The following is a 15,141-nucleotide window of genomic DNA, read 5'->3' as shown; positions in this document are numbered from 1 at the left end:
TCGGATCCCACATACAGACCGGGTCCTGCTCACTGGCTGAGCGAGGTGCGGGCGCAACACCGAGGGTTGCAATCCCGTTGCCGGTCCCGGTCCGGTACGGGCGCGACACTGAGGGTTGCGATCCGTTGCCGGACACGAAAAAAGACAAAAAGAAAAAAAAAAAAATTAAATTATTTTGATGTAAAGCTTATTCCTTATGATGTCGTTTCTATTACAGGTCATCTTCCCACTATACAGTATTATTTATCCTGTAACTTTTTTGTGTTTTCTTCAAACACAATGTACTAAATTTCCTTAACTTTTCTTAATTGTCTCATGGCTTTGTAATCATCACATGGCTGATTTTTTCTTATTTTTATAAGGACTGTTAGTATATATAGGAAATATAAAGTTTGTTTTCTAAAAATTAAGATACTTTCAATGAAACATAGGCAATTAATATGAACTTGTTTTGGGTGTCTAAAAGTTTTTAAACTTAATGAGATGTTGGTTGTTTGTACTTCTTGTGGTTAAAGTAACCCTATCTCTAAGCCCACTACTTTTGATGATCTTTATAGTAACCCAGCTGACCCTGCTCTTTGGTCTTTGTTATCCCGAGTTGTTGCTCAGTATGCTCAACAAAATGCGAAGGTGAGTCATGTTCTAAATTCTGGAAAAATGATAAAATAACTTGTGATGTGGTAAATATTACAATTTTAAAGCATAGCATTATTTTTCTGGAAGATAATACAGTGAAGGGAGTTCTGTTATTTAACCAAATTTCCCATTAGTCATTGAACAAATACTAGACTGAATTTGTTCGATTTACTACTGTACTCCTCTGGGTGTTGCAGGTGCTACAAAGTAGGAGGACCTTTTTGAACACATACAGATTATATTAATGGCTACGTGATAAAGTAATGTTTGTAACATTGCCATATAATAAGCATTAGCTATTGGTTTTTTGAATACCAAAAGGTCATTTTACTTAAAAGCTTCTTAGAGATAAGGACAATAAGAACTTAGAGCACTGCTAAAAATGTAGATATAAACATGAATTCATTGATGCCTATAAAGGATATATACTGTATTTTAGTTCATAACAGCCAGATATTTTCAGCTGTCTATATTCTATTAACTTCCAAGGTTAATAAGTTTTTTCATAGTTCACTTAACTAGTTGGTAAACATCATGGTAATAGCTTTGAACACTTATTCACATTTTGAACACTTATTCATGTCTAATAATTCTAGTATCTGAAGTCTTTGTTGGTTGGTTTCTGTTGTTTGTTATTCTTACCGGTTCTCATTCATGGTGGCCTTGTTTCTTTGTTTATCTGATTGTGTGTACTTGAAAGTTATTTGTAGGAATAATTTGAAGCCTAGGACTAAGGTACCTTTTTTTTTCTTTTTTTTTTTTTTTTTTTTGTCTTTTGTCTTTTTCCATGTCCGGCAACGGATCGCAACCCTCAGTGTTGCCCCCGTACCGGACCGGGGACCGGCAATGGGATTGCAACCCTCGGTGTTGCTCCCGCGCCTCGCTCAGCCAGTGAACGGGAACCGGTCTGTATGCGGGATCCGAACCCTCGGGCGGGAGCGCCGCCGTGCTTCCCAAGCGGCGCACTTATCCAGTGCGCCACCGGGCCGGCCCGGTACCTTTCTATAGAAAGGATTTGTGCTTGCTTTTGCCAGGTGCTTGGGAACTCCGCCACTGTAGGGCCACCTCAAACAAGTTTTAGACCTCAGGGTTTCTGGACCAGTTAGGCTTAGTGCCTGGGTTGCAAGGTCATTTGAAACCTGGCTTAATTCTGATTCACTTTGAACTTGAGGGTATAGCCCCTTGGGGTCTCAGCTTATTCTGATGTGGGTTTCCTAAGCACTCCCTTCCCTGTGTGAACCCTGGACTTTAATTTCTGTCCCATTAGTTCATGAGTTTTTCAAGAGAAAAATTAAAATGTGTTAGGATCTCAAATGGCAAAATTGGCTTCCCTGTTCACTTGCCTGTCTGGATTCCAGTTTTCTCTTTCAGTTTAGGCCTAGGAAGTCCTTAATATCTTGTCAGTTCTTTGATGTTTTTAAGAATATGTTTTTAAAATATTTTGTCCCAGTGCATCTCAAATTTTAATGTGTAGTTGAAATCACCTGGAGATCTCATTAAAGTGCAGATTCTAGTTCAGTAGGTCAGGGGTGGGGCCCAATAGTCTGCATTTCTAACAGCCTCCCAGGAAATGTTGATGCTGGTGATGCACAGGCCACAGTTTGAGTAGCAAGGTTTTATTTCACATGTTTAGTTATTTTCAGTGGATGGGTTGTTTCAAAGAACCTACAAGACCATCATTATTAGGCGCTGAATGAAATGCGTATTATATGTCAGCTACTGTGCTAAGCATTATTATATATTTTGTCATTTAATCCCAATAATCATATGAAGTAGCTGCAATTATTGTCAATTTTATAGAGGAGGGAACTTGAGACATAGAGGTTAAGTACCTTGTGCAAAATCACAGTTACTAATTGTGGGGATGGGATTCCATTCCAGATCTAACTCCTGAATCCTCCTCCTACTCTGTTGTGTTGCCTGCCTTCTTTTTAATCCATCTTTTATTTGTTTTATATTGATGTATTTTTTTAAAGTTTATTTATGTTTTTTAGCATTTTTTATGTGGTAAATACAGTTTTGAAAACATTTCTGATACACTTTTGATATGAAATGAAGGATACAGTGTATTTCTGATATAAAATGAAATCATTCACTTTCTTTTCCATTTAAAATGTCTAATAATTGAATTTTTAAAAATTGTAGATTTCAACTTGACCTTATGAAATCTCTGATGCTGCATGTATTTTTCTTACATTTAGTATTGAGTTGATTATTGAAGCAATGATGAGCTTCATGGTGCTCTGAACTTTAGCTATTCACTTACTAAGGACTTTGGAAGTTTTAAAAATATTGTATATTTTCATGGAGTAAAACCGTATGTTTATATTTGTGATCTCTTTCTCTCTCTCTCTGTTTTTCAATCTTTTTTCTTACACAATCTCTTTTATATTATTAGAAAATGTGTATATTTGTTTGATACCACTGTACAATCATGTAACTTTTGAACCTTTAATGAGTATTTTAAAAGCAGAGTTGAATGATCACAGTAGAGAAATTTTCTTTCACAAAAATATTAAACTGGTCTTTTAAAACAGTTATAATAGGTTGATACTTAAGGAGTTTGAAGTTGTGAATGTGATAAAACCTTTTGAATGATTTAATGGAGAAATTTTATCAGTCTTAATTTTTGCTGTTTCATGAAAGTTTTTGCGTTTGTCTAAATAATCAGTATTATGTATTATAGGGAGGTGCTGTTGCAGGAAATGTGGCTCATATTCTGGACTCAAATCATGGAAAGGTTAGTTTGCCTGAGTATAAAGGAAATGTTTAACTTGTTAAATAATGTTGATGAAAGAATAAAATAATTTTTCTTTGTAGCTTCAAAAACAGTCCTACTTTTTGTCAGTTTGAAAGGAAGCTATAAAAGAGAATTGGTTAACACATTTTTGTCTTATGCAGAAGGCGTTACTATACACTGCAATAAATCAGCTGGCTATGGGAAGCAGTTCAGCAGAAGATGGAAAAAATATTGCACAAAAGACTATTCAGAAGGCAGCTCTCCTTTCTCCAGGTGAATATAATATAATCCATTTCATTAATTCAGGTCCTGTCAATCTTGCATTTATGACTTATAGGAGCAAAGTTTGTACTTCTATGAAATAAGACAAAAATGAATTTTAAGAAAATGTTTTAAGATTTTGCATATTATATATTATGATTATCTACACTTGGTTATTGATAATTAAGAGAGAATCAATTACTGAAACAGATCAAAAGGAATGTGTGCTTAAAAATACTTTATTACCTATTATTGAAAATCTGAATAATATCTTTTCAAGAAGTAGTTTTATTTCCATTTTCCATCAGTCTGGTTTAACAGGTTTATCTATAGCTACTAAATTATTTAACAAACATTTATTTTTATGTGTAGTTAGCTCCTTGAAGGCTGGGGATGTGTCTTGTGTGCTAACTGTTAAAAATGCCAAGGTCAGGGTCTCATCTGAGCTAGCTGTTATTAGTTCTATCTGGCTGTATAGTATGTATGCTGTTGATCACAAAGGTACTGAGGAATTGCGTATGATTGCTTCAGCATGCTTTTATTACCGCTACTGGAAAAATGCCTTAGAGGACTGGGATTTCTAGCATTGTAGGGTTATAAGGTGTATTTTTACATGATACTATTTTAAATATGAAATAAAGCATTAACCAATTTATTGCCCCAGAACAGAACACCTCAGACATTTGTTAGATCAGAATGCTGTCATTTTTTGCTAGGCACTGTTGGGAAAACAAATTGTACAAAGAATAGGTTCAGTGGTGTCCTGACAGTAAATTATAAAGCTTATATCTAAACTGCAAAATATCTAATGTTTCAGGAATTATTTTATAAAACAAGTAAACAGACATACATAGAATAAAAAAGAGACCCTAAACATTTGGATTTGTCTTTATTATATACTGGTAAGTTTCTGATTTTTGGAGGTGTTCTCAAGCATTTAGATAGACTTTCAGGAATTCTTATTGTGGATCCAGAATGATAGAAGATCTATTAGCCTTTGATTATATAAATGGCATAAACTTTAGAAAGATGACACTGCCCAGATAAGGTGCTCTCTAATGATGTCCTCTGATTTTCCCAAATTATCTGGAGAAATACATACTCAAGGAAGCAGAGTCATCATATAAGATGTTTAAAACAGTGACCGAGTGGTGAAGATGAGTGCCTATTTAAGATTTGTCCTTGGAGTCCAATGAAAGTGAATATAATTGAAGTTATGTGTAGTGACTGTACACCTAGTCCTTGAAGGTCTTTTGTTGAATAAAATACAGTTTTGATAGATGTTATTTCAAAGAGTCTTTTCAGGGATTTAAATATAATTCCAAGAATTTAGAATTGAATGCAAGAAAATCCAGTTTCAGCTAGATTAGTGCTTCTGTGATACTAAGGCAAACTATATTTAAAAATTTTTAGATTTATAGTTTATATATTATCCCAGAGTCACTTTATTTCTCAGAGAATGTGGTTGCTGATTATCTATGGAAGAGTTAATTGAAAGGAGTTAATGGAAACAGCAATTCTTTTGTATTGAGGCAGAAGAAATTGCCAGCTAATGTCCATCTCCTCCGTGCTGGAAATCTAAACTATGGAATATTGTAAGATCCCTAAAGGGGTTGTTCTCTTCTTAGGAGTAAGTCAGTATTCAGTTAGTCAGTATTCCTTAGTTAGAACATAAGATTTTAGACTTGATAGCACATCAGTCATCATTTAGTTCAGTTGCCCTTTTTTTACAGAAAAATGAATCCCATGAAAAAACTGCTACACAGTTAATCCGTGGCACTGCTAGACCTAAAATCCAGATCTAAGGCTTCATAATGTGCCTTTCATTATATAGTAATCAGATCTTCCCAAATTCTAGGGAACAGTCCCCATTTCTTTATTCTGGAATTTGAGTATGTCTTATGTTACTTAAAATGAGGTAGTATTTATCTGGGGCAGAAATTATTTCATAATATGGAGGTATGTATTTAATTTTTTTGTAAAAGTTTTTGATCTGCATAAGATTTTTAATGATTCTTATACTATTAGCAGTAATATTGGTCATCTGTAAATGAAATAGATGTATATTTCAGACATTTCATAGGAGACGTATATTTGGATACGGCAGTTAGATTAGAAAAAATATAAAACTAAAGCTAAAAAGTATAGGTAAGTGACTGTATTGTTAACTGGCACCCCCTCGTGGGATTTTAAAATCATCCATTTTTAAGGGTAGCAGAACCAAAATATTAACTGTTGAAATGAACTGCAAAATAAGATTTGTAAAAATAAAAGACCAAACAGATTTTTAAAATCTTCTAAGTTCCAAATCCCCTTCAATTTCTTCTTTTCATAACTAACTTTCTTAAAAAGAAGAATCTATATACATAATCTCTTTCTAGTATTACCTCTTCAACCCACTACTGTCAGGCATCTCCCCTCCCTGAAGCTGCTGTGAAGGAAGGAAGGAAGGAAGGAAGGGAGGGAGGGAGGGAGGGAAGGAGGAAAGGAGGGAGGGAGGGAAGGAAGGAAGGAAGGAAGGAAGGATCAAATTAGCAAAGGGATATATATAATCATATACATGCTTCACTTGGAATGATAAAGTGAGTCCTATGCTTGCCTGTTAGAATGTAGATAAAATCTTCAGCCTTTCCTTTGGCTTAAACTTCTCTTAAGAACTAAAAAATTATGTTTTCTTGCTTATCCTGTGACTGAGTTTAAATGAGGGACAAGTGATGAAGATGAGTGTCTGTTTGAGACTTGTCCTTAGTCTTCAGTCAAAGTGAATATAATTGCTCTTTCCACAGTGGTACAGAACCCTAGGCAACTGATCTAACCAGCCATGGAAGAAGAGCTTCATAGGCTATTTCTCATGCTCTGATGTGTTTGGAAAAAATGGTAAATCTTGAAGGATGAACATAGTAGTGTGTCTTCTGAAAACAAGTATATTTAGTTTTTCTTTAAGAAAGTGGAATCCTTCTGAAGATACTATTGATTTTTTTGGTACTTGTAAACTCTTACTCTCATTTTTGGTAGTTTTTCAGCAATATGTTGGTACTAACAGAACTTCTAACTGTATTTCTTGTGTTTAGGTGACCCTGCTGTCTGGGCTGGGCTAATGGCAGCCTGTCATGCTGATGATAAACTGGCTCTAGTGAACAACTCTCAGCCTAAGAGAATGGATTTATACTTAGCACTGTTATCTGCTGTTTCTGCTTCAAGTACGTTTATTGTTTTGTTTTGTTTGGCATCTGGCCAGTATGGGGAACTTGACCTTGGTGTTATAACACTGTGGTCAAACTAACTGAACTAACTGGCCAGCCCTGCCTCAAGTAAGTTTAAAAAAGCATTTTTATACATGATTTAATTCAGGCTTCTTAAATGGTTAAATCAGGAACACAAAGAACTTCAATGTATATTGTTATAAAAGTATGTTCATTAAAGAATCTATAGTTATAATAGCAACACAGAATTGTGATGGGCATGCATATATTTTCTTTTCCATATAGCTAAGAAGTCCAATATGTTCCATTAACTGAAATCTTGGTTTTGCAGCATTTACCTGCTTTGAGACTTGAGCGATGTTTTAGGACTCCTTCCAGGTCACTTCTATCCTAAAACTTCGTGATTCTTCCTGGGAATTTTGACCAGAATAGTTGTTAATTTGATCAGATACAGTTAACAGTGTCTTATAAATCTATAAATCTTACATTGAAAAGTGAAAAGATTAAAATATTAAACTAAAGTGAACTTATTTTAAGTGGTAAATCAGAAATATCTAAAACATATTTATTTTTAAGCCATCCTCTTCAGATTTGAAATAAAAACAATCTATTTTTGTTTTTGATCCACTCTGACAATCTCAGTCTTTTAATTTGTGCATTTAGACATAGATGTTCACACCAAGGTATAGGGTTTGATCTCTGTACCCGCCAGCTGTTTCACCCCCACCACCCACCCCACCAAAAAAGGAGAAAGCCACATAGATATAGACGTTCAAAGCGATTATTAGTATAGCTGAATTAATACCTACCATCTTTTTTATACTTTTTTCTACTTGTTGCCCTTGTTCTTTGTTCCTATTTTTGTCTTCCATTCTTTTTTTCTGCCTTTTGTGGATTATTGTACATTTTATATGATTCCATTTTTTCTCCTTTGTTAGCCTATCAGTTATACTTCTTTTTTTCCTTTTTTTAGTGGTTGCCCTAGAGTTTGCAGTATACATTTGCAACTTATACCAGTCCACTTTCAAATAACACTATACCACTTCATGGGTAGTGTAAGTACCTTATGAAAAAATAATCCTAATTCCTCTTGTATATCATCGCTATCATTCATTTTGCTTATATGTAGCCCTATATATACACAGACACACATAATTGAATATATTGTTGCTATTGTTATTTTGAACAATCTATTATCTGTTAGATTGATTAAGAATAAGAAAAATTAAAAGTTCTTATTTTACCTTCACTTATTTCTTCTTTGATGCTCTTCCTTTCTTTATGTAGATCTGAGTTTCTGACGTTTATCATTTTTCTTCTCTCTAAAGAATTTCTTTTAACATTTCTTGTGAGATAGGTCTACTGGCAACAGATTCCATCAATTTTGGTTTGTCTGAGAAAGTCTTTATTTCTTTTTCACTTTTGAAGGACAGTTTTGCAGGACACAGAATTCTAGGTTGGTGTTTTTTTCTCACAACACCTTAAATATTTCACTCCATTCTCTTCTTACTCATAACATTTCCGAAGAGAAGTTGGGTGTTATTCTTATGTTTGTTTCTCTGTAAGTAAGGTGTTTTTCTTCTGGCTTCCATCAGTTTTTCTTTATCTTTGATTTTCTGTAGTTTGAGAATCATATGCATAGGTGTAGTTTTTTTAACATTTATTCTGCTCAGTATTCTCAGAGCTTTCAGGATCTGTGATTTGGTGTATCTGACATTAATTTAAGGAAATTCTCCGTCATCATTTTTCAAATATTTCATCTGCTCCTTTCTCTTTATCTTCTCGAATTCTCATTATGTGTATTTACACCTTTTGTAGTTGTCCCACAGTTCTTAGATATTCCGTTGTTACCCTTAGTCTTTTTTTCTCTTTGCTTTTTGATTTTGTTTGTTTCTCTTGAGATAGCCTCAAACTCAGATATTCTTTCCTCAGCTGTGTTCAGTCTACCCATAATGCCCATCAAAAGCATTCTTCATTTCTGTTAAGAGTGCTTTGCTCTCTAGCATTTCCTTTAGGTTCTTTCTTAGAATTTCGATTTCATCATTACCATTTGTTCTTGCATGCTGTCTATTCTATCCATCATTAGAGCCTTTAGCATCTTAATCACAGTTATTTACATACTGGTATGATAGTGTTCTGCCATGCCACAGCATTTACCCATATACATCATATTATGAGCCATAAAACAGGTCTCAATAAATTTAAAAGAATTTGAATTATACAAAGTGTGTAATTTGAATACAATGGAATTAAATTAGAAATCAATAACAGAAAAATATCAGGAAAATTCTCAAATACTTGAAAACTAAATAACATACTTCTGAAAAACACAGGTCAAAGAACAAATCAAAGAGAAATTAGAAAATATTTTGAAATGAATGAAAATGAAAACATAACCTATCAAAGTTATGCAGTACTACTAAAGCACTGCTTAGAGGGAAATTTATAGTATTAAATGTCTACATTAGAAAAGGAGAAAGGCCTCCCTCAAAATAATGGCCTCAGTTTTTACCTTAAGAAACTAGAAAAAGGAAGAGGAAAATAGACACAAAATAAGCAGAAAAAAGGAAATAATAAAGGTAAGAGTAGAAATCTATGAAATAGAAAACAGAAAATCAACAGACAAAATCAATAAAACCCAAAACTGATTCTTTTAAGAAGATCAATAAAAGTGACAAACCTCTAACTAGATGAATCAGGAAAAAGAAGACAGAGTACTAATGTTAGGAATGAAAGAGAATATGCCACTACAGCTATTAAAAGGTTAATAAGAATCTTACGAACTTTATACCATAAAATTTGGCAACTTAGATGAAATGAACAAGTTCCCAAAAAGACACAAAGTTCACTCAAGGAGAAGTAAATTGAATAGCTGTATATCTATTAAAGACATTGAATTTATAGCTAAAAATCTTCTAATAAAACACCAGGACCAGATGGCTTAACTGAAGAATTCTACCAAACTTTTAAGGAAGAAATAATACCAGTTCTACACAAATTCTTCCAGAAAATTGAAGAGATAGTAGCACTTCTTAACATCTTTTATGACGCTAGCATTACCCTAACACCTAAGCCACAAGAAAAGAAAAATTACAGAACATTACCTGTGAACAGAGATGGAGATATTCATAACAAACCCTTAGGAATTCAAATCCAACAATACATAAAAAAGATTATGTATTAACATTATATCATGAGCAAGTAGGATTTATTCTAGCAATGCAAGGTTGCTTTAACATTTGAAAATGAATATAATTCTCCATGTTGATACTTGCAAAAGATGCCAAAGAGTTTATACATGTATGATTCCATTCATATGAATTTTAGAAAATGTAAACTGGTCTATGTGACAGAAAACAGATTAGGAGTTGCCTGAGGACAGAGAGTAAGAGGGGATGGGGTTGGGTGGAGGTAGAAGTGATTACAAAGGGGGAACAGGAAGAAACTTTTGATAATAATGAATATGTTCCTTGTCTTGATTGTAGTGATGGTTCACTGATGTATACTTATGTCAAAACTCATTAGACTGTATGGTTTGAATATGTGTAGTTTATATTATGTCAATTATTGCAGTAAATCTTTAAATTTTTTCAGTGAATTATTTTCAGTGTTATTGTAGATATAGTGATTTTTGATGTAAGTCACAAGTGTTATGAGACCTTACATTATTGAGCTACAAATACTCCTACCGTGAAACTTTTCAGAACCTGTCTCATGTCAGGATAGTCTATGGTATGCCAGTGGTACATGAAAATTTTAAAAATTATATATGCATGATACTGATAATACTTTTCACCAACTAGTTACTCCTCTGAGAATGCATTATAAATTGCAGAAGAAAGTAACATTGGCATTTTTTGTTTATAGTTAAAGACAAAGAATTCCCTGAAAATTATAACCAATCTCTTGAAAAGTGGTCTCTCTCACAAGCCGTCACTGGTCTGATAGACACAGGAAGAATATCTGAAGCTGAAGCTGTTTGCACAAAGGTATAATTATGGAATTGTGCATTGAAATTTATGGATTCTTATCCTACTTGGAACATAACTTCAGAAATGGAGTGTATGTTATTTAAAGAACATGTGGTGGTGGTGGCCGTGGTGGTATAGATGGTGATGACTGTGATTATCATGGTAACAACCAACATTTATTGACTATTTAGTACAAGCTGGTCACTGCATTTAGCATTTTGTATTTGAACTTCACAACCATTCTAGGTGCAGGTATATATTGTTGTCCCCATTTTTACAAATGAGGAAACTAAGGCTTAAAGAAGGTAAGTTATTTACACAGGAGCTCACAGCTAGAAATGGATAGAGTTGCAATTTGAACTCATATTTGTCTGACTCTAGGTCTCAAGCTCTTAATAGATCTTTTTTTAATTTTTGGTTTTTTTATATCATTAGGGAGGTAATATATTCCTTTCATTTCTGGTTACTCCCTTCAGAATGTTATGTTTCCAGTATCCATTCATTTTTCCAAAGCTCTGAACCACATAGAATGACAGTGGAGATTGTTGAATGGTTGACTGGAACTGCTCAGTTGTCAGTTTTTACATGCCAGGATTGTAGGGCTCTGTGCTTGTAGGCTCTGTTAGCAAATTCTTAGCACCTTGCTAATAAGCACATAGTAGGGGCTCAAGAAATACTTATTGAATGAATGAATCAGTCTCATAAATCTACTGAGAAATCACTTAATGGATAAAGAGAGTTTTAAACATGACTTTTCCTGAAAACATCATTTTTCATAAGTGTTTACTGGGGACATTGTGTTGTCTTCCTAAAAATATTTTTTGAAATATCAGTATAAATTTTACAGGGAAAGAAGAATAGACTTTTGAAGATCCCTTCAGTCTTTTAATTCTCTGAAAAGCAGAGTAATACATTTTCTCTGTTATTTAAAAGTTACCGTCTGAGAAAAGTTTAGGACAGGCTGTTATACAGTGGGTGATTCTTAAGCGTAAATTAACAGTTGCTGTGCACTCTCTGATAGAATAAGGGATACTACTTTATGAACCTTTCCTTGTGATTTTATTGTTCCAATCTTTTACTTAGAATAAAGCAATCAAATATGTTTTAGAAATACATTTAAGACTATGATCTAATGAGTAAAAAATAAAGAGGTATGCTATTGAGGGACAAGCAATAGAGAAAAATATTTAAAATGATAATGGAAGGACTTGTTTAGAGAAATTCTTTAACTTCGTATGTACATACATATAAGAGGAGATACATATTCATATATACAATACATTTATTTATGTACGTTTTAGGGTATAAATAATAGCTTAGGGAAATAGGAAAATGGGTCATTTCTCTTACTCCCAGTGTCTGAGAAGTCTTTACCTAGAAGAAAGACATGTAGTGAATATCTTTGTTAAGAGGTTGAGAAAGAAAAAAATCTATACCTCTTTCCTTCTTATGTAGTGTAGTTTGTTCCAGTAAGGAATAGTGGAACCCTTAATTTTGTATTTTCTTAGTTCAGCTATTTACATTCAGAAACTAAATTTTTCAGGCTATCGCCTAAGGATAAATTAAGTCAAAAGACATAGGGAATCTAAAATAAGTGACTTATAAACTATAATAATAGCATTGCTGATATTAAAGATTATTTAAATGTAGAGTCTGATATTCCCAGGCTGTCCAGTGTTTATTTAGCTTTTCCGACTGTTTAGTCTTTAGAAAAAGTTTAAATTCAGAATTATTTTTTTCCCCAACATGGAGAATAGCTTAATTGCCTTCACATTTACTATTTAAGAGCCTATTTGATGTATTCCTATTTGGGGTTTGATTTTTAGAATTTAAAAAGTAACCCTGATCAGCCAGCTGTTATTTTACTTTTGAGACAAGTTCAATGTAAACCACTCCTGGAGTCACAAAAGCCACTCCCAGATGCTGTACTTGAAGAGCTGCAAAAAACAGTCATGTCCAACTCAACCTCGGTTCCGGCTTGGCAGGTAAATTCTCTCTTTTCTTACATGAGTCCTGAATTAAAATACTCAATGATATTATTTGAGATCAGGGATATGTTCCATCTTTATTTGTCTGTCTTTCTTGTAAACTCAACTTATATCTCTCAATTTCAACATGTAAAGGGTATTGTGGTTAGGGGAACTAAGGATGTTGAATACTAATTTTAGATCTGCTGCTATAATGCTTCAAAGCTTTCTTAATTGTTGATTATAAATTTCCTCAATTTAAAACAATGGTGAAAATACTATCTTTTACATAGGGTTGATGTAAGAGGGCTAAAGAATTGTTGCAGACATTTTATAAAAAGGTTACCATAATGGTGTTTAACTCTGCCTTTAGAAGGGATGTGTGTAGTTTTTCTCTAGCTGCTTTATAAGTAAGCCATATCCAAGATTTTAATGGGTATGTAGTGCTTTTAGAAATAGGTATTTTCAGGATTGAGGCCCGAATCAACAGATGGTGTGCTTTTAGTCGGCTGTGATTATCCACAGTAACAAACACACAATGATCACTATGTGCTTTATTCTTATTGATATTAAAACACAAGGAAGCACATAATTATCTTATTCAATTTGTTATATTTCCTTCTGTACCACAGAGAAAGTTTTAAAGGAGCATTTTGATATAGATTTTATAGAAACTTATTTTAGTACAGGTTGTTCTTCATTCTGATCTTTCATTATATCAATTTTTTGATATCCCTGCTTTAGATATGAATAAAATTATCTAATGACATGAATTTCTAGATTATGCAAGCTAAGCCTCCTTTTTACTCTTATCCTTGAAGAAAGATGGTGCTTTCTTTCCTCTCTTAGAGTAAGTTTGTCATACGTGATTTAGATACCTAATTCTAAAGTCAACTGGATATTGATGATCTCATATTCTTTTTTTTTCCCCCAATTTTATTTATATTACTTTTGTGGGGTACAACGTTGTTGTTTCAGTACATGCATATGCTGCACAATGAATCCCTTAGGGTAGATAGCCTAGTTTTATATCTGTTATTCCAACACTTCTCCTCCTCCCAATCTCCCTCCCCTCCTAGCCTCTGGTAACTATTATTTTATTCTGTACTTCTATGAGAGCCACTTTTTTGTTGTTTTTTTGTTATTTTTTTTTTAGATTCCACATATGAGTGAGACCATGTGATATTTGTCTTTCTGTGCCTGACTTCACTTAACATGATGGTTCCCAGTTCCTTCCATGTTGCTGCAAATGATACCATTTTTTTATTATAGCTGAGTAGTATTCCATTATAGTAGTATATACCACAGTTTTTTTTTTTTAGCCATTCATCTGTTGATGAGCAATTAGGTTGATTCCATCTGTTGGCTATTGTGAATAGCGTTGTGATGAAAATGAGAATGCAGGTGTATTTTTGATGTATTGATTTAATTTCTTCTGGGTATATACCCAGTAGTAGGATAGCTGGATCATAAGCTGAGAAACTATTTTCGGCAACTGTAAATGTACCAATTTACATTCCCACCAACAATGTAGAAGGGTTCCTTTTTCTCTGCCTCCTCGCCAGCATTTGTTATTTTCTCTTATTGGTAATAGCGGTTCTAACTGGGCTGAGATAATATCTCATTGTGGTTTTAATTTGCCTTTCCCTGATGATTAGTGATGTTGAGCATTTTTTCATGTGCTTGTTGGTCATTTGTATGTCTTCTTTTGAGAAATGTCTATTCAGGTCCTTTGCCCATTTTTTAATAGGATTATTTGCTTTTTTGCTGTTGCATTGTAATCTTGTATTCTTTAAAAAGGGGAGAAAAACTTTGTCAAACTAAAAGGGAAAAATTGAAGGATAGATGATATAGTAAGTGAAATTTCAAGAGATGGTATATGTGTTGTGTGTATTTTCTTTTACATTATGGTATAATTCACAAGGAATAAAGTGCAAAAATCTTAAAAGTACCACTCATGAAATTTTTACATGTGCATATACCAGTTTAACCACTACCCACATCAAAATACAGAACATTTCCAGCAACTTAACTGCTTTCCTCATGCCTCCTCCGCATGCCTCCTCCCCATGCCTCCCCCTCATGCCTCCCCCTACCCATCCCCCCCCAAAAGAGAAACTACTATTCTATCATTTCTATCTAATTTTGTCTATTTTTGAACTTCATGTAAATGTAGTTCATGTAAATGTAGCTTTTGCATCTGGCTGCTTTCACTCAACATCATATCTGTGAGATTTATTTAGTTGTTTCATATGGCTATAATATTTTTATTTCATTTTATGAATATATTATAATATATATTTCTTTTACTGTTGATGGACATTTGGGTTGTTCCCAGATTTTGGCCATTAGGAATATGCTGC

General features: G+C 33.6%; 1 protein-coding gene across 1 annotated transcript in view; it reads left to right on the top strand.

Moving 5' to 3' along the window:
• Positions 1 to 15,141, top strand: part of LOC103601160 (tetratricopeptide repeat protein 37-like) — a 32,291-nt gene that overhangs the window by 3,678 nt on the left and 13,472 nt on the right. Inside the window, exons 2-7 of the mRNA XM_008585536.1 lie at positions 516 to 630; positions 3,323 to 3,376; positions 3,538 to 3,649; positions 6,709 to 6,837; positions 10,708 to 10,829; positions 12,638 to 12,796. Of these exons, the coding sequence (XP_008583758.1) occupies positions 516 to 630; positions 3,323 to 3,376; positions 3,538 to 3,649; positions 6,709 to 6,837; positions 10,708 to 10,829; positions 12,638 to 12,796 (691 nt within the window). The remainder of the gene's footprint in view (positions 1 to 515; positions 631 to 3,322; positions 3,377 to 3,537; positions 3,650 to 6,708; positions 6,838 to 10,707; positions 10,830 to 12,637; positions 12,797 to 15,141) is intronic.

The sequence above is a fragment of the Galeopterus variegatus genome, unplaced genomic scaffold (assembly GCF_000696425.1).
Source record: "Galeopterus variegatus unplaced genomic scaffold, G_variegatus-3.0.2 Scaffold3613, whole genome shotgun sequence".
Lineage (NCBI taxonomy): Eukaryota > Metazoa > Chordata > Mammalia > Dermoptera > Cynocephalidae > Galeopterus > Galeopterus variegatus.
Note: the sequence above shows the minus strand (reverse complement) of the source record. Positions and strands in the feature narration are given on the sequence as shown.